This window comes from Gopherus flavomarginatus, chromosome 5, assembly GCF_025201925.1.
Source record: "Gopherus flavomarginatus isolate rGopFla2 chromosome 5, rGopFla2.mat.asm, whole genome shotgun sequence".
Classification (NCBI taxonomy): domain Eukaryota; kingdom Metazoa; phylum Chordata; order Testudines; family Testudinidae; genus Gopherus; species Gopherus flavomarginatus.
Genome location: NC_066621.1, coordinates 130290026 through 130310354, shown reverse-complemented (window position 1 = coordinate 130310354; position 20329 = coordinate 130290026). Strand labels below are relative to the sequence as shown.

The window sequence follows — 20329 nt, the reverse complement described above, 5'->3', positions numbered from 1 at the left end:
AACACAAAGCACAACTAATGAGAAGTAAAATGAGATTTTAAAAAAAGTTTTCCATTTTCATAATATAAAGTATTATTAACCACCATCGACAAAAGAAATTGCATGCTTTTTTAACCAAAGGGTGTCCCTATCAATTATGTATGTAGCCCACTCAATAGCTCTGGCCCAATTGACTGGGGATTGAGTAGAAATCTCTGTCAATACCACTGGCCATTCAGTCACAGCTGGAGTGGTCTTAACCTAAAACTGCTTGACCTGCTTTGAAAACAATAAAGTAAACTTGTCTATCCTTTGCCCTGCTGGTGGCTTTCCAAATACGCCCTAATGTGCTGCTTCATGGCACAAGGAAGTTCAGAAAACCTGCTTTAGTTCCCACTTCTTAAAAAAAACCAGGTAACTACTTAAGAATTTCCTTCCTACACTTTTGTTTTCTGGTTGCTATGGTACAAAAAGACTGTACCCTTGTGTGCCTTGTTCATAAACAATTGGCAATAGAATTACCCTGCAAACAGACCTGTGGAGCCCTCATTTCAGGAAGATTTGCTTTTTGGTTCCCTTGATCTGATGGGAAAAGAACCATCATCAGGGCCTGATCCTAAGGCTATGCCTCTGGCAACTTGTAGTAGAGTACATACACCGTGCGCTACCCTTAGCCCGGGAATAAATAGCAGCATAGAGAGTGTGGCACTACTTAGGACAATAAAGACACACTTGAACCTGGTGGGTATGTCCTCTACATGCCCAAGCAGTACTATTTTTAGCAATGTAGTGTCCCACTGTCTCCCTCCTGCTGGAGCCTCTCTCCATCCCAGAGAAACGTTCAGGGAGTGGGGAAAGGCTCTGGCAGTAGGGAGCTGCCAGAGCTTTTTCCAGCTGCCTCCCTAGTGCCTGAGGCTTTCACCACCACATGTAGCCACTCACTGCAGCATGGACGCAGCCTGATTGTCACTGTGGCATGTAGGTATGCATACCCTATATGCTGCCACCAGTGTAGACAAGACCTCAGTTACATTTAGGTCCCTTTACACCACTCTTGACAGTGTAAAGGCGTCTTCAAGTAGGCATAAAAGTTACGCTTACAAACAGTTAAAGCCTCTTTACCCTGCCAGAGTTGAAATAGGACGTTAATGTAACAGAATCAGGCACTCAGTTTCCAGCTGATAAAGAGCCCCATTCTGCTATCCTTACTCCTGCTGAGTAGTTCCCCTGAAATGAGAGACTACTCAGAGTGAAGTACCGCTTAACCGAGGAGTGGCCAACTGGCAGGGCAGGCTCCAGGCCCCAGCGCGCCAAGTGCGTGCTTGGGGTGGCATGCCGCGGGGGGCGCTCTGCCGGTTGCCGGGAGGGTGGCAGGCTGCTCCGGTGGAGCTTCCGCAGGCATGTCTGTGGGAGGTCCACCAGAGCCACCGGACCGGTGAGCGGCAAAGCGCCCCCTGCAGCGTGCCACTGTGCTTGGGGCGGCGAAATGGCTAGAGCCGGCCCTGCGAACTGGGCCCTACATTTGCTCTCAAATGAATAAGAATAGTTATGTACAGCTCACAATATAGCAATTCCAGTCCAGTGAATCTTCTACAGAGTTTACATGACTTCATTCCAGTGAAGCTTAAAATACATTCCACATTTTAAGGACCGAGGGCCTGATTCTACTTAGATATGTTGACTTAAATCCAGAGTAATTTAGGGCTTTAATAGTTATATCAGTATAATTATACCGGTATAGTTAAACCAACACAGTTGTACCCATATACCTGCCTGTGTGTACATCCTTATCCCAGTTTAAGAGCGTTTTTCAGTTTAGCTTAAACCCTTTCCAAAACATAAGCTAAACCAAAAACACACACCAAACAACAACAAAAAACACCTACCCCAGCCACTTATACCCATAAAAATAGGGTGTAAATTTACAGCACAATAGTTATACCAGTGTAATTCCCTGTGTGGGTCCTCTTATTCTAGTGTAACAATTGCATTGTAAATTCATAGTGTACCTTACCCTGGTATAACTGCCTTTGCAGACAAGCCCTTAGTTGATTTCAGTGGAGATGCTCTGTATTGATGCTGTTGTAACAGAGAATAAAATTTGGCCATATCTACTGTAAGAGCCGGATGGAGTTGTATGCAAGCAGGAAATCACCTGTGGCTGCTTAAAGTCCAAGAGGTTAACACCTCTACCACTGGTTTTCCACCGCGTAGAGCAAGGGGATGTCACACAGTTATATCCATGCATTGCTAAACCATAGTTTATTTACAGCCGGGACCCTTGTACATGGCAGACTGACGCATACATGTCACATCTTAGGAACATGTAACTCTGGAGGGTTTTTTGCCAGACCAGTGTTATCAATCACTGGGGGACATCACTGAAACAAGGTTGATTTGAAGAATCTTTAGTAACTCACCACATTTTTTGCAACGGTTCCCAATTATAAGAAAAATACTCTGCACCTATCCAGCCCCTTCTTCATTTTCAAAGTATGCTACAAAAAGTTACCTTAGCATTACGAAGAGCTGCACAAAAGTAAATGTTAGTGACACTGGTGGTTTCACATGAAAAATGATCAGCAGTTAATTAAACACATAATAAATATGCTTCTGAACATATGGCTAGAGCATGAGGCAATTAGCAAAGCAACTAGCCCAAGAGAGATCAGAACCCCACTGAGGATCCCTTCACTATGCCTTCATCAAATGTGAGGAAGAGAAGTCCATGTCCCTCGATCTAGGTTTTTTTATCCTCACAAACTACATAATGCATCCCACGAGTTAATGATTAGGAGCAAACTGAAGCTTACTGCCAGACCCAGTGCAGTTCAAATTGCAGCCCCCCTAATAATACATGTAATTTCTGGACAAGAAGAAAAGTGGCCCAAATCTAAGCTATTTCAGAGCTGAGTAAGCATGAGGAGCTCAGCATGTTGAGTGGTTTCTGTTTTTTTCTTGAGCATCTTGAGTGACAGATTCCTTGGAGATGACTTAAAAAAACCAAAAAAAAAACCAAAAAAAACCCACACATTTTTGGCAGCTAGACTGAAATGCTGAGCCAGCTCACAGGCTGCAACTTAGCCAAATGTGCCTATGTCACTAGGGATGCTGTCTACATAGGAGACTAATAGAGATTTGCAAAAATATATTGCAGGTAGCCAGCAAAGCTGGGAAGCTGCTGGCCTTTTAGTGTTTGCTCTTGCTTGGTTAAGTTTTCCCCAGGAACTCTTTGCTTCACCTGATTCACAGATAACCTAATTCTCAGATAGCTGCATTGCAGCAACTGCCTCATGCTTTATGAAATACAGTTTACTGTATTTAAAAAAATAAAACAAAAAACCACATCTGTGCAGTCTTTGAAGAGCCATCACTTTGTTCTTCAGAGCAGGTGTACCCCAGGGCACAGGGCACAGTGCATCTCTGGCTGCAGGTGTTGCTGTAGCACTGATTTGGAGAGCAGACTCCCAGCTCCAAGTCTGAGGGAGGTATCCCCCCCCACTGGACATGATCACAGTCCAAAAGAAAGGAAAAGGCAAACCAATTAATCCTGCAGTCCACAAGTGGCCTGGGCTGTGCCATACCAAAGGTAAATAGTCTCTAAAGGGGGCTGGTTCCCAGCCCCCTGGCCTGAGCATCTGAGAAGCCCAGGCTCAGTGCTCTGAGCACTAGCAAAAAGCAAAAATAAGTAAAGCAAAGATGGTCCCTCTACCTCTCTGGAGAGTCCAGCTGGCAGAGGCTCACTACCTGCTTTCTATGCAAGCAGCCCCATCTCTATAGGGCACAGTCCTCTGGGTTCTAGCTCTGCTGCTATCTAAGTGCTACCCTCCCACCCCCATGGGCTTGGATCCTCCCTTTTAAGGAGGCACCTCTCTCTATGTGCCACAGACCTCACAGGTGTGCTGGGTTGGGGCTGATTGTGTGCAGAGGAGCTTTTTCACTCCTCCCTGACCAGTGTGGGCTCCTGCCATACCACTTACCCCACTATCTAAGATGGAACTTGGGCTCCCCCCTAGCTAGAGTCATAGACTTTAAGGTCCAAAGGGACCTTTATGATTGTCTAGTCTGACCTCCTGCACAACGCAAACCACAGAATCTCACACACCCACTCCTGTATCAAACCCCTAACCTATGTCTGAGCTACTGAAGTCCTCAAATCATGGTTTAAAGACCTTAAGGTGCAGAGAGTGGATTCCCCCACTTCCCATGAAAAGAAGTCCACATTGCTGTGTTTTGCTCCAGCATGATGTTCTATCCTAACATTATAGGATTGGAGAGCTAAGTACCACTGCATAGCATGGGTATTTGTCTCTTTCTTTCTTTGAGCTGCTAGAGGGAGATGTGGCCCTGAACGAGGCAAATAATGTCTAAGAGCCTCATGGCCCATTTGATGGCTAGCGCCTCTTTTTCAATCACAGAGTGGGCCTTCTCCCTGGGGAACAGCTTCCTACTCAAGTTCAAAACTGGGTGCTCCTCACTATTCACCTCCTGTGACAGTACAGCACCAAGGCCTACACCTGAGGACTACATCTGAGGTAAAATGACTTCTTTTGAGAAAGCAGCAAAGAGTCCTGTGGCACCTTGTAGACTAACAGACGTTTTGGAGCATGAGCTTTCATGGGTGAATACCCACTTCGTCAGGTGCACGTCCAGATTGAACAGGACTGGCTCCTGGCACAATCAGTTTTTCACAGTGTTGAAGGCCTTTTCACAGTTGTTGTTCCAGTGGATCTTCTTTGGACTCCCACCTTTTATTAGGTCTGTTGAAGGGGCTGCAGTACTAGTGAAACCAGAGAGAAATTGCCTGTAATAGCCAGCTAGCCCAAGGAAGTGTCTTACTTGTTTCTTTGTTCGAGCAATGGGACATACTGCCAATGCCAGCACTTTACTATCTAGCAGCATACATAGACCTCTTCCTGCATTATAACCCAGATAAGAAACTTCTTTATTTGCTAGTTTGCATTTGCCCAGATTGGCTGTGAGACCCGCTTCAGCTGAGGACTGGAAAAAGACTCCAGGCGGTCACTGTATATAATGATATCATCCAAATATGTAGCACCATATTGTTGATGAGGCCTGAGTATTTTGTCCACTAAACGTTGAAATATTCCAGGTTCTCTATGTAAGCCGGAGGGCATTGTCTGGAAGTGGAGGAGCTGGATGCATGTTGAGAAGGTTGTTTTTTCTTGCAATGTGGTTTACAGGGGAATGTGCCAATACCCCGGCAGGCCCTTCCTGTTCCAAAAGCTTGTCTACTTGTGGCATCGGGTATCCATCAAAAGTCAAAATCCCATTAACTTTTCAGAAGTCTATGCATCGGATTTTGGGACAAGCATGATGGGACTTGGCCAGTCACTTTGGAACTCCTCGACTACCCTTGATTCAGTGTAGCCTGCATCTGCTCCCAGTTTCCCACATCTTCTGTGATAAGGGCCGGGAGGGTCTCTCTATAGCACTAACCCAGGACTGTCTTGCTGTGGCAGTGTATCAGCTGGGCCTGGCCTGGTACAGAGGAAACTACATTGGAGAAGGCCTCAACAAGGGGTAAAACCTGAGCTCTTTGCTCAGCCATGAGTTTGGCACCCATCTGCACCTGTGCTAGCCTTGGGGAAATGGGTACTTGGAGCCCTGGCTCTGGCAGGTAAAGAGCTATTAACACCTCCACTCTGATTTTCCAACGCTTAAGCAGGTTCCCATGTTAGAGCCTAGGTTCTTTCTGCCTCCCAGGTAGGTGGATCTTGTTGTCCATGAGGCCATCTGACAAACCCCTTCAAAAGATCCTTGCCATCTGGTTAGCAACTCAGGGTCTGTGCTGGGAAGCAATCATAGTGTCCCAGGGTTGGAAGGGCTGTAGACATTCACCTGGCTGTATGTTTGTTCTTGTGCCTGCTGGGCTCTCAACAGATTTTCAAGAGCAAAAACTCCTGGCTTCTTGCAGCGCTCTTTGAGTTAGATAATATCCTGGGCCATGTTGGATACCTTGGATCCTGCTCTCGCAGCCCTCCCATAGTGGGGCTAATATTCCTTGAGGCTGTCTCCCAAATAATAGTTCAAAGGGGGATAATCCAATGAAAGCTTGTGCTGTCTCCTTTATAGTAAACAAAAGAGGAGGAAGTAACTGGTCCCAATGCTTGGGACAAGAAGCCCCAAATTGTTTTTTTAACATCTCCTTCATGGTTTTGTAGAACCTCTCAACTAACCGTCCAACTGTGGATGACAGATGGAGGTTTTTAGTGACTTGATTTTCAATAGGGAGCATAGCCCCTGCAGCACCTGGGATGTAAAGTTGATTCTCTGCTCCACCAGTATTTCTCAGGGGAGCCCTACTGGAGATAAGAGTGCCACAAGTTCTGAGGTGACTGCTTCATTTTGCAGAGTGCAGTGGGATGGCCTCTGGGTACCATGTGGCATAGCCTATAATCACAAGACTGTATTGGTATCCCACTGCACTTTTCTCCAGGAGATCCACCATATCAATCCCAATTGATTCTAAGGGAGTTTCGATTTGGGGAAGTGGCATTGAGGGAGCCTTGGGGTGGTTAGTTGGCACTCAGGACAAGAGGCAAATTATTCTCCTGACCTCGAAGGGGAAGCCCAGCCAGTCAGAATGAGCCAACGCTTGGGACAAGCTATTCTCCCAGTCTAGCTACCCAGCACGAGGGATGTCCTGTGTTAGCTGGTATATCCAGGGTACCAGTAATTGATGCAGTATAGGCATTCTCCCAGGAGTATAAGGTGGGGCGCTGTCTCATGTGCTGGGGTTGTATCACCTCATCATTCCCAGCAGCAATTTAATCGTAGGCCCAGCTCACCTTTCGTTTGTGGACAAAATCTGTCATGAATCAGAGCTTCTAAACCTGGCAATGGCAATTCCCAAGTGACCAATCCCATCTGTGACCTGGATGGTCATCCTGGGGACTCAAACTCACCTCAAAGGGGTTCCCTAATTCTCTTAACCTGGCTTGTCCCTCCAGTCTCAGACCTGCCCCAGGTGCTGGGACTGGGTCAGCAGCCCCAGTCTCCAGTTTTCCTACTCACAGATAATCTTCCAAAAGTAACGCCCCTTCTGACCAATAATAACAAGATAGCCAATATGGAGGACAGAGCGGCAGTTGAATGTATTCATCTTCTATGATGGGTCTTCACATCCCCATGAGTGCACTGGAGGAAAATTGTCTCACCTAGAGTTCCTTCTGTCTGACCAAGCAAGTCTGCACTAAGGTCTGACTACATCCAACAGACCTAGAGCTTTCACCCCATTGGTCCACATGGGGACTGTTATTTTAAGTCTTTTCTTCCGTGCGTTGCTCTCTCTTCTCCACACTTTGGCGTATTTGCAGTTCATAAGGGAGTATTCTCTTCAGATGTGTCCTGGCTGCCCACACGAGAAACAGGTCACCATGTTATGGTCTGGGCCCATTCTCTCATCTGAGGATGAGATTGCCTGTTGGATGAGTCTGGCATCTAAGTCCATATCACCCCCACTTGGTAGCAGGGCTGGGGGCCAACCGCTCTGGTTAGGTTTCATCTGGGACCTTCCTAGCCTGTTGCTGTGATTTGCCCAGAGCTGGGGTGGTTATCCTAATTGCCAGAAGGCTGAAGATGAGGATGCTAGTCCCTGATCAGCAGAGAGTGTTCTGCCCTGACTGGATTTCACATCAGGCCAGGTCAGCGTCTTAACTCCAGGTTTTCCGCTTCCCGCTGTGTTTTGCCCTGACACAAATACATTCCGTGTTTAGCAAAGATGCCAAAAGACCGGGAAAGACACATTGATGTACATCTAAACAAGCTACATGCCCTAGTACTGCCTGGCTTGCATGAGGGTCTTTAATAGAAAGCCCATTTAGGAAAATGTGACTAGCACAATCAGCTATGCAGCGCTCACATCTGCTGTTCTCTTCCCGCTCAAGTAATCATTTTCATTCACAGAAAGATCTGACTTATACTATTTTTGGTACTGACCAAAGCAGAGCAAATCACTTTAAGTGTTAACCTTCACCATGTGGAATCTTTCAGGAAATGCCAACTCCCTCCATCCCCAACCCAGAGTTCATATTGATTTAAAGACCGAGCGTCTGGAGTGAGCTGGAATTCTTTAGGTAACTCAGAAAGGTAGCAGATGGACAGAAAAAATGTGCTAATGGCTACAGCAGTAACCACATCTGGTGAAGCTTGAAGCTTTGCTACATTTTCAGAGCTTAGACCGTGCAGTTTGCTTGACCACAGCTGCTTGCATTGCTGTTTTGTGACAAAAAAAAATAGAACCCACATTTTTACTTCACAGTGGAAAATACCAGATTAAAGGGCGTTCTCTTTGTAAAGTGAGCACAGCACATACTGGGCCTGATTCTAACCTCACCTCTACCCATGTAACTCCCCTGACTTCAGCAGAGTTACTCTGGATTGGAACCAGTGTAAGGCTCCAATTCAGGGAAACAGTTATAAATGGGCAGGTGCATAACTGTTCTGCTGAATCAGGGTCTAAGTGAGGGAAGGATCCGGCCCATTGGTTTTAAGTGTTCTCAGTTCTCAGGAGGGAAAGTAGGCGCTATGCAGAAATTAGAGGGTAGCAATAAGTGCCTTCCTTAGCAATTCGGGTATGGCAACACTGCACTAACACACCTTGGGGTGGCCCATGTCAGCTGACTCAGGCCCATGGGGCTCTGGCTTTGAGGCTATAAAATTGCAGTGTAGACATCTGAACTCAGGCTAGAGCCTGGGGTCTGGGACCCTGCTGCCCCTGGGGCTCCAGCCTGAGCCTGAATGTCTACACTGCAATTTTATAGCCCCTCAGCCCGAGCCCTATGAGCCAGACAGCTGATATGGGCCAGCCGCAGGTGTTCTAGCACACTCAGCATGTGCTACAGCATTATTAGCTGACTCTCTCACTGGCCAGTACATTTCCCAACCATCTTTGCATGGTCTGTGTGTCGCCAAGTACAATGGGGTGGTTTAACAGTGCAAAAGATGAACTTAAACTACCTACCCTCCCTCCTGAGGTTTCAACCCTGAAAGTTGCAACTTGGCATAGCTGTCATAGGAAGATGCAATCGACAGCGTATGCATGTAGGGGCTGGATAGAGTTTGATGGACAAAGTCTTGATTCCCCTGTCTAAAAAATAAATGCCACATGGTTTTGCCCCTATGTCTTTAATCAAACTTTCTTCTCTTCAGACTTGCACAGCATGCTATGTAACACTTGGTTGTTGCTCTCCACCCCAGAGGTGGCTGCATGTAAACAGTGCTGTGTTCTATGTTCATGGAGTGCTTTGGGATCCTGCAGGATGGAAAGTGCTCTATAAATGCACATCATTATTCTTACAGATTTAGGCCCTTAATCTAATTTTGTCTACAGTCACCTCTGTTTTAAAAGGCTATTAACTCAAAGACCTCTTACTTCTTTTGTCTTTATTTCAGAGTCTATAAAATTACTTCACTAGCTTATAAAAACCACAGTTTCCTAACACTTCATGAAAAGTTAGGTAGTGAAAGCAGCTTCCTGTTCAGAGGCACAGTGTATTACTGCTTTTGCTGAAATTTCAGCTCTGAGAGGAGCTACATCTGTACTTTACCCTACTACTGCACATCCCCTCACTCTCTCTCCATCCCTTCATCATTCATACAGGTGCTCAAAGATCTGGGAGACTGAAGACACTTTAATCCTCCTTGCTCTGGAGCTAGACTCCTGAACTAGGCCTGCAGAATTCACAAGGACAGAAGAATGTCCATACTGGGTCTGACCCATGGTCCATCTAGCCCAATATCCTGTCGTCCGATAATGGCCGGTGCCAGAAGCTTCAGAGGGAATGAACTGAACAGGGCAATTATTGAGTGATCCATCCTGTGGGATCTGGGGCAAAAACCTGTCTGGGGATTGGTCCTGCTTTGAGCAAGGGGTTGGACTAGATGACCTCCTGAGGTCCCTTCCAACCCTGGTATTCTGTGATTCTAGTCCTAGCTTCTGGCAAAGTGCACTGAAGTCAATGGGAGTCATTCCACTAACTTTCATGGGCTTTCTGCCACACCCTATAGGTTCCAGTAGCACAGTTGCTAGTCTAGTTCTTTCTCATCAGCATTCTAAGGAGGTTAGTACACTTTGATTTGGCAAATCTAACATATTAAGGCCCCCAATTACCAGCTGTGCCTCAAATTTGAATAGAGACATGTTCTCATATGTCCAGCTGTGTTAAAAGGCATTCTGCATATCAGCATCTTTTACATGTTAAAATACATAATAAAGGAGGCTCAAATCTCTTCCAAACCAAACATATTGGCCAAAAACTACCCAGGAAGGAAAAAACTGCTTGCTGTCCAAAACACCCCTCACAATTCTTCAGCATTACAATGCCTAAGTCCCTTTGCGGATTCCATCTGAAGTATCCAATGCATAATCAGTCTAGGCGAGCTTGCAGGGGAGGGTGGGAGAAGGAGGAGGTGGATGGCATGTTGCAAATTCTCATCTGGAATGTGGTCCTGTAGGGCCTTTTGTCAGCTATGGTAAGTTAAATTAGTGCCTAGGGACAGAGACCAGAGGTGCTGTGGTTTCACAGTCAGGGCGGAGAAACTGACTCGCTCTAGTTCCTGCTCCTCCTTGCACCAAGATTTTGGTCCAGGAGAGAATCTGGCCCTAACCACGGAATTAACGGTGGGTACCTAACTTTAGTTACTCAAGTTTGAAAATGTTGGCTTAAATGACTTCTCCAATAACAAACAGGAAGTTAGTGTCAGCATTAGGATTAGAATTGATGAGTTCCTGTTTCTCAGACCAATGCTCAGACCATACCCCTCTGCCTTAAACCTCTATTGTAGCACCTGTTTCATTTCTTTTAACATGTCTCTGGACTCATTGCTTCCAATAACCCTTAAGCTCACTCCTCTACATGCATATATTGTCTTTTTCCATTGTCTGTGTTCTTGGTTTCGGTCCATGCACATTCAAGGGCAAATCTATGTCTTTGCATTGGCTCCTTTAGCTTAAAAACTTCAAGCACATTGGATCTTAACCGTATTTTCTCAATGGATTGACCTCTGAGTGTCCTAATTATTCCAGTCTCAGTCCTTCCTCTGGACCTGTGCTACTTCTTCAATGTCCTTTTTTATGGTGCCCCACATTGGGTACAGCATACTCTGATCTAAACATCTCTTCAAAATAGTAGCATCATTACTGCTGACTTGGGGCAATTTCTTTTTTGACTGCAACACTACCTTGCACTAGGGATTTCACGGAAGTGACTCCTAATTGTCCAAGGTGTCCTATAGGGTACTTGCTAAATATATATTTTCTTCTAAATCTCATGATAACATTTTATATTTCCACAGTACCAGTCATCCATCAAGGCTCACCAAGTGCTACACAAACTGACGTACACACTTCAGGTGATATCTACATGATAAATTGTGGAATCGTGATAAACTACATATATCATATACCTTTGATGACCTCACTTACATTCTCCCCACTGATCCATCTGCACCAGGACTTAGTTTAACATTCCAAATCCCAGAGCAGGTTCAAAGAGCTATCTTTTCTTTTTAACTAGCCTGCCAGAGAAGGAATTCCTTCCATCGCCCACATCCAGAATTCCTCCTTTCTCCACTTCCAAAATTACATTAGTCCAAAGTAGGGCTGTCAAACGATTAAATAAAAATCACAATTAATTGTGAGATTAAAAATATAGTCACGATTAATTGCAGTTTTATTTGCACTATTAAACAATAGCAGAATACCAATTATTATTTGTATTATTTATTATACATATTTTGAATGTTTTCTACAATTTTCAAATATATTGATTTCAATTTCAACACAGAATACAAAGTGTACAGTGCTCACTTATTTTTTATTACAAAGGTTTGCACTGCAAAAAAAAAGTTTTTCAATTCACTTCATACAACTACTGTAGTGCAAACTCTTTATCATGAAAGTGCAATTTAAAAATATAAATTTTTTTAAGATAACTGCACTCAAAAACAAAACAATGTAAAACTTTAGAGCCTACAAGTCCACTCAGTCCTACTTCTTGTTCAGCCAATCGCTAAGACAAACAAGTTTGTTTACATTTACAGGAGATAATGCTCCCCGCTTATTATTTACAAGGTTACCTGAAAGTGAGAACAGGTGGGTTCTACTTGATAACAATCCAAATCAGTGCGGACTGACACACCTTCATTTTCATCATCTGAATTAGATGCCACCAACAGAAGGCAGATTTTCTTTTTTTGGTGCTTGGGGTTCTGTAGTTGCTGCACTGGAGTGTTGCTCTTTTAATACTTCTGACAGCATATTCCACACCTTGTCTCTCTCAGATTATGGAAGACACTTCAGATTTGTAAACCTTGAGTCAAGTACTGTAGCTACTTTAGAAATCTTATATTGGTACCTTCTTTGCTTTTTGTCAAATCTACAGTGAATGTGTTCTTAAATCGAACAACATATGCTGAGTCATCATCCGAGACTGCCACAACATGAAATATATGGCAGAATGCAGTAAAACCATGGAGCAGGGGACACACAATTCTCCTCCAAGGAGTTCAGTCACAAATTTAATTAATGCATTCTTTTTTTAATCAGCATCATCAGCATGGAAGTATGTCCTATGGAATGGTGGACGAAACATGAAAGGGCATACGAATGTTTAGCATATCTTGCAACACTGGCTATAATAGTGCCATGAAAACACCCGTTTAGCACTGCAATTAATCGCAACTATTTTTAAAAATCTAGTTAATTTGGTTTACGCTAATTGTGTGAGTTAACTGCGATTAATTGAAAGCCCTAGTCCAAAGCTGAGGTTGGACAATATTTAGTTTTCGTTTCAGGTTCAGGGTTAAGGTCCAATAACTCACCATTCTCTAGAAATCTAAATGAGAAATTTTGTGCCATTGGAATGTGGACATCCCCCACTTTCCAATGGGAAGTCTTCAGATATTAAGGCCTTAAAAGAGAGACATCTTGATGTATATATTTCAGGTAATTTTTAAGAGCTCTTTATGGCTCCATTAAAGACTTTGATTGGATTCTGGGAAACTATGCCACCTGGCTTTACTAGTCGAAGGATACAAAAGAAGTTTTTATATAATAGGTAAAAACTATATAAAATAGATTTTCGGTAAAATACATGGCATGTATCAATACAAAATGCACAAAGGCATGATAAGTAATGCACACTGATGAGTAATGCAACCATCTCAAACTCATGCTGATAAAAGCTTTATGTCGCACTACACCACTAAGGATTCCACATACATGTAATATCAGTTTATGTACACAAACATCCACACATCTTATTTCACCCACCATTGCGTGACTTCTGGGTGAAACACAAAATCTGTTAAACAGCACCCAGCAATTTAGGCCAGGAAATGAAGAATGCTATATTTAGTTAATTCCGCAGTGGAAATTTCGTTCAGCAGAACGCAATTAGTTGAACTAGAATGTGTGCAGGCAGCCCACGTTAATGTCCCCCAATTTTGTGAACAGAAATATTGGGCCCTCAGGAGCCATGCAGTGGCCATCAGGAGCTCAGTTCTGTTTGTCTTCTCAAAGACAGACCTTCTAGTCTCACAGTGTCCCCTACTACACATGCTGAGGCATAGCTTCAACACTGAGTCAGAGGCAAGACTCCCTCCAGCATCACCTCCCAAATACTGACCAGAGACAATCCTGCTTAGCTTGTGACAGCTGATAAGATCACAAGCCGCAGTGGCACAGGTGCAGATATGCTTTGTATTTATCTAAAATTAACTTCATGAGGCATTTCCTATGCAAACTCTTAACTCATCCACTGCAGGTTTATTTCAATGTCATCTCTTCTTTCCACCTTTATAGCAAGCTTCTAAGTTTGGTCTTACCTACAAACATGTAAGTCACAGTGGTGGTACTTTCTTTCCTGCAAGTCAGTGGTGGGCAACTTGCAGGGACGTGCTAGCCACACGTGGCCCATCAGGGTAATCTGCTGGTGAGTCGCAAGACAGTTTGTTTACATTGACTGTCCGCAGGCACGGCCGCCCATAGCTCCCTGTGGCCACGGTTCTCTGTTCCCAGACAATGGGAGCTGCGGGAAGCGGCAGCCAGCACATCCCTGCAGGTTGCCCACCACAGCTATAAGTCATTTATAATCAGAATGGAAAACATTAATCTAAGCACCCTTTCTCCATCATGACTTATAACATTTTACCATAGCTATTTATCAGTAACCATCTGACCAGTTCCTTCCTTCTCATTCTGAGAAGATGCATCACATGTGGTAGTTGGATACTTCAGTTCTAGCTTACTAAGTGGAACTTTGGGCCTGGTCCAAAGCTCACTGGAGTTAATAGGAATCTTTCCATGGACTTCAGTGAGGTTTGGATCAGGACCCTTGTGAATTGAGGACTGTTGAGGGTTTTTTAAAATACATATTACTTCTGTTTTTTAGTTCTGGTGAGATGTGCCAAACTGATGGTTCTAGAGATTAGATCTTTGTCTAATTATACAACCACACAGCACCATTGCTGGCTTTTCCAGTCCTCCTTTGCAACGTGTCTCAATTTGACCTGATGAGACAATCCTTCTAAAAGTTGTAGCTCAAACAGAAATTATGGCCTTGATGCAGAAATTACTGGGTGAGGTTCTTTGGCCTGTGTTATGCAGCAAGTCAGATTAGATGATCATAATGCTCCCTTCTGACTTTAAAACCTATGAAACTATGAAGGTAATTCAGTTTCCAGATCATTCAGTTCTTGGCCACATGGGTATAAAGTTAGTTCCAGTTGTGATGGTGTGTTTTGTGCCAGGGCCAATTGTCACTAAGAAATGGACTGAGACCATCAATTCATTTCACACAGAAAATTGAGTCACTGGACAACTAAACTGGACGCAGATTGGTGACCCACAAGTGAAAACCTCCATAACTCATTCCAAGTCCCCATCCATCTATTTTCCTAAATGACTATTTAGTATGCAAGTATTGCACATTATGTTTCTCACTTAGCTCTTGTCTGCTCTCTTCATTATCTCCTCCAGAAATTTGCCAGATGTTGGAGTCAAAGCATGTAACTTTTTATGAAACCATGCTCTCTAGTTTTGATCAGCTCATATTTCTCCAGATGTTTTATGATCTCATCACTTGTTAATTTTCCTAGGAACTTGCCTGACACTAGGTCAGACTTACTGGTGTATAATTTTCTGATTCCTCCTGTATCCCTTTCTTAAAGACTTTGATTAGGTTGGTTGCTACGCAGCTCCTAGTTACCCTTTCCCCCCCTCACATCTCTCTAGGGACCTATTAATCCATTCTCTAGACCGGTAATCCCTTCAGCATCTCTCTCACATTTCTAAGGTGTCATCTGGAAAAATGTCTATATTTACTGATTTAGATTACACATGGCTGATTCTGATGCCATTTCTAGGGACTGATACTTCGTAAATTGCAAGTGCACCTATGTGTGTTCCATATTCATACAGATACTATAAATGTAAACAAAAATTCTGCATATGACTGGCCTATTATGGATTTAGCCAGCCACCTGCAGACTCATGTAGTGCATTGGTATATGGAATTCAGAAGATTGTTTGGTCAATTGCACATGCATTTCTTTATGCACAGAATTCTAAAAATCAGCTCTCTATCCTTCACCAGAAATTTTTCTTACATCATCTTAAAGTTGTTTGTGAAAAATGTAAAATGCAGCTTTTTAATATTTTCCATAAACATTCTGTGATTTCTATGCTCTATTCTATGTGGTTGTAATAGAAGGTCAGTTGGGCACCACACACACAAGTTTTTGACTCTGTAGTGTATCAGGCAAGAGGCCGCAAATTATATATTATAAATATCACATTACAGGTCTTCAGGAATCCTGTGACAAATCTGAAGAGTTAGTGATACCAGGAATTTCCTAATATGGAAGTTACTGTCTGCAAGTCGGGATTTATTGATAAGAAGGGGAAACTGTAAGTGGGAAAAAAAGTAAAATCAAATGTGTTCCTAATAAATCTAACCAATGCTAGTATCTGAACAAGATCGGGGAACACATACACTTTGCGTTATCCCTGAAAGCAGCTTCATTACGCTCCAGATCACTGTTCTATGGCATATTTATTTCCCTGCGAACCTCTAAACTGAAAGCAAATCTCTCTGCTATGCAAACGTGTGGATCCTTTCAGCTGAGCTGAGAGAGATAAAGAGCCAAATTCATTTCATTTCTCAACGGCTGGCACCTTAATTATCATGGATGCAGGAAATATCTACAAAGTGCATATTTATTCCTTTACAACAGCATCTAATACGTTGCTTGTGGGTCCCCACCGATCCTCTGAAGAACCGGTCTATTTGATCGGTATCTTGTTACTGTGTAAACCTGGTCCCTTGCTGATTAGCATTAAGTTGACCGAAGTAATGTGAAAAGTGCAATCTGGAACGGAAACAAACCGTGCTCATATCACTTGGGTAAAACGTTTTATATTGCAAAGGCAAGATACAAAGGTTACAGAAAAATCATTCAACCAGCTCTAAGGGCCAGACTGTGGAGCCCTTGCTCACTTAGTGATCACTTCCCTACATGACTAACTCTACCAGGTTAAGTGGGAGTGTTCATCCATGTGAATCAAAGTTGCATAATCCAGCCTTAAGTATCTGGAGCGTGGATATACCCACAATGCTTAAAATCACATTGATACTTCAAGAGCAGAGTTCCCCCACACCTCCTCTCCACGTATGCACACATCTTTGTACCCCTTTGGCTCAATCCACTGTTGGTGACATTAGGGGCAGTTCCTCTGGCTGCAGAGGTTTCCCCCTTGCTCCTCCAGGCACACAGTGGTCTCCTGTTTGATAATGCAAACGTATCTGTCTCCCTTCCTTGGCTCTCTCTATCCCGATTCTTCTCCCACCCCCATCACCAGGATATCCGGGAGCCTTTAGCAATGGGAAACATTCAAGGAGTGTGTCAGACCGATAAGAGGCACTCACAATACCTGGGACGTTATGTTTTTCCACTTGGGTAACCAGAGGGTTCCGCAGTTAGGTCATTTCCCCCGATTGTTTTGCATAGGAAACAGGAATGCCCACTTTCAGCGTGGACTTTTTCAATACAGCTGAGACTTGGGCAGCTGCCAATCAGCCCCTGAAATTGGACTTTTTCCAAACGCGAAGACCAGCTTGCTCTCTCGCTGCCTCCTCTTAGGGCTTGATCCTGCCAGGTGCAGAGCAGGCTGCTCCTCACCCAGGAAAGCGCTTAAGCACTGTCCTAACTTGAAGCATGCCGGAGGCAGTGGACTGCTCAGGTGCTTACGGTTAAGTGTGCACCGAAATGCAAAGGTGGAGCAGAGCCCGGGTGACCGGCATGCTGCAGAATGGGGCCCTTATTCATTTCTTTCAGCATTTCGGTGAAATCAAAACAAGTCTGGAAACGATTTGCCATGTTTGCAAAAGCACCTAACTCCCTTGGTACCCACTTTTTAAGCGACAACCGCGCTCTGCTCACGCTCTTTCTTCCCTCCCCAAATACCTGCATTGTCCCCTCAGATAAGGTGCTCGAGTTTTTTGCACAGGCACCCAGTAGCTAAAGGAAGTGCGGTGCGATCGTGCGAACCAGCTGATAACTGCACGTACTGCCTCTGAATGGGGCAGCGAGCCCTTTGTTCAGAAACAGCAGCGAGCGAAGCAACGTTCTGATTCGAAACTTGCCGTCGCTAAAGTTTCAGGACTTACCCTGCGAGACCCCAGGCTGCCTCCGCTTCTGCAGAGGTTTTCATCCTTCCAGCAAACTTGGCGAGCCTTTCTGTTTCAGAATGGCGCTAGAGCTCCTTCCTCAAGCCAACGATCCTTTCCCATCCCTGGGCAAAGCCTCCGCATCCTTATGGCTTAGGCTCAGGAAGATGGCATGTCAAGCCGGGGTGAGGGAGGTGATTTAAGATCGGTGTCTGCCTCAGTAGTACCAGGGGGACAGTGGACTAAGAAGTACTGAAGTGAGAAAAAAAACTGCTTTTAGCCTCTTCTTTCTACTTCCTGTATTTATACGAACGGGGGATTTCAGGAAGAGGCAGTCCTTGGTGGGCAAGGGGCGGGTGTGTGGTTTGGCTTTTTCATAAAGCCATTTTTAGTAGTGAACTTTGGCTCCGAATGTGAGAAAGGAGGGCCCAGGATTGTTCATCCCTGCCCTGGGGGAAATCAGTTTTGCAGACCTACAGGTAGCTCAGGGGCAGCAGAGCACTTTGTAAAGGATTTTATAAGGCAATGCAAGGGCAGTAAGTCTCCCTCTGCAAATTCCTAAAGCGGGTGTATTTGTATTGAGTGAGTAACTGGAACCAGATGGAGTCTGGAAACCTTTATATTTACACAGGACCTGAGAGAAAGAGGCGTCTAACACTGGAGAAGTTCAGCTGAGTGCAAAGGGTAATGAAAGGATGTTAATATTACAGTGAAGCTACAAGGCCTAGGCTACACTGGGGGTGCGTGGGGGGTGTGTGAAATTGATCCGCAACTTCAGCTACGAGAATAGTGTAGCTGAAGTCGACGTATCTTAGATTGACTTACCTCCTGTCCTCACAGTGCGGGATCAACGGCCGCGGCTCCTCCGCCGACTCCGCTTCCGCCTCTCGCCCTGGCGAAGGTCCAGAGTCGGTGTGAAGCACGTCCAATCTGGCAGGTAGCGTGGACGTACCCTAAGAGAACTACTGTGTGCGACAGAAAAGCTCTATTCTGAGAGGATATTTGACCTGGAATTACTCATCAAGTGGATTATTAACCCAGGTACAGGAGCAGTGCTTGCTTACAGTATCTGAAGCACTGGAAATGTATTGAGCATAGAAGCGCTGTGTGTGTGCCTTAGGGACTGGCAGATATGCAGAGATTCAGATTTGGATGGTATTCCTGTTAGTCAGCAAATACTCCAGTTGAGGAAAATGTATAATGGAAATACACCTCTAACCCGATATAACGCTGTCCTCGGGAGCCAAAAAAATCTTACTGCGTTATAGGTGAAACCGCATTATATCGAACTTGCTTTGATCCGCCGGAATGCGCAGCCCCGCCCCCCCCCCCCCAGAGCATTGCTTTACCGCGTTATATCCCAATTCGTGTTATATAGGAATAGAGCTGTAATCGGACTGAAATGGGAGCTATGCTGGGCAGGGAGCTGAGGGGAGGAGCAGCATAAGAGACAGAGAAGAGCAAAAGTTACTTTTCCTCTCTTATGCTTGGGATGAGTGTCCCAGGTCTTGAGGAAGTAGTCGGTGTAGCGACAGAGAAAAGCAAGCTGGCTGTGCACTGCACGCCACAGCGGCAAACGGTAATAACAAGCTGTCATTGGTGTCTCGGCATCAGGGCAACTATTTAGGTTTCAGTATAGAATATTGGCCCAGTTCTGCACCCTTTGAAGTCCATATGAGTTTTGACATTAACTGCAATGACAGCAGAATCAGGCCTGGTGTGATTGGTAGAGTAATAGATTTTTAAGGTCAGAGGGACCATCTGACCATCTCTTTTGACTTCTTTCATAATACAAACCAAAGAATTTCACCCAATAATTTCTGCATCAAGCCCATAAATTCCATTTGAGTTATAGCATTTATTTTAGAAAGATATCCAGTCTTGACTTAAAGACTTTGAGTGATGGAGAATCCACCACATTTGTCGCTAAATTGTTCTAATGGTTAATTACCCACCCTGTTAAAAATTTGTACCTTATTTCTAATCTGAATTTCTGGCCCCTGGAGAGCATTATGCCTTTTTCTGCTAGATTACAGAGCTGTTTGCTATCAGAAAACTCCTCCTTGTGTAGGTAATTGTAGACCATAATCAAGTCACCTCAAAATTCTCTTGGATAAAACTAAACAAATTGAGCTCCTATAGTCTGACATTTGAAAGCATGTTTTCCAGACCTTAATTCAGTTTTGTAGCTCTTTTCTGGGCCCTTTCCTTGATTGTGAAGGTTGGAGCAAAGCAGTGCAAGTTATGTTCACAGGGGTTTGAGTGAAACTTTGCCCCCGTTTTGTTTCACCAAGCTGGCACCATTTGAGTTTCACTTTGGGTTCTGGATTTGAACAAACTCATCAATGCATCACAAAAAACTCAGCCCAAACCGTTGGATTCCACCTGCCCACTGGCCAAACCCTGGAATGACTTTGGGCTCCTTCAGAATTCAGCTTCACTTTTCAGCAGCTGTGAGCTGAGTTTCAGGTTCCATTCAATGAACAGGCTCCCAGAGCCCCTTGTTAAACTCTTACATCAATGTGAAGGGGGCTCAGATGTTTCCCAGCCTCTCATATAGTTCATAATCTTGTCTCACACGCCATATGTAAAGGCTCAGAGAGACTTTTGAAGAACAAATATTTTTGCCCAGGGAAGGCAACAGAATTCACCACATA

The 20329-nt window shown here is 44.4% G+C and overlaps 2 protein-coding genes across 3 annotated transcripts in view; one reads left to right on the top strand and one right to left on the bottom strand.

Annotated features, from left to right (window-relative positions):
- The window catches only part of RIN3 (Ras and Rab interactor 3), a 104012-nt gene extending 86055 nt beyond the window's left edge, over nucleotides 1-17957 (bottom strand). Inside the window, exon 1 of the mRNA XM_050953229.1 lies at nucleotides 17673-17957. Coding sequence (XP_050809186.1) covers nucleotides 17673-17716 — 44 coding nt within the window. The 5' untranslated portion in view covers nucleotides 17717-17957. The remainder of the gene's footprint in view (nucleotides 1-17672) is intronic.
- The window catches only part of ATXN3 (ataxin 3), a 464297-nt gene that overhangs the window by 105259 nt on the left and 338709 nt on the right, over nucleotides 1-20329 (top strand). The gene's annotated exons all lie outside the window — the stretch shown is intronic.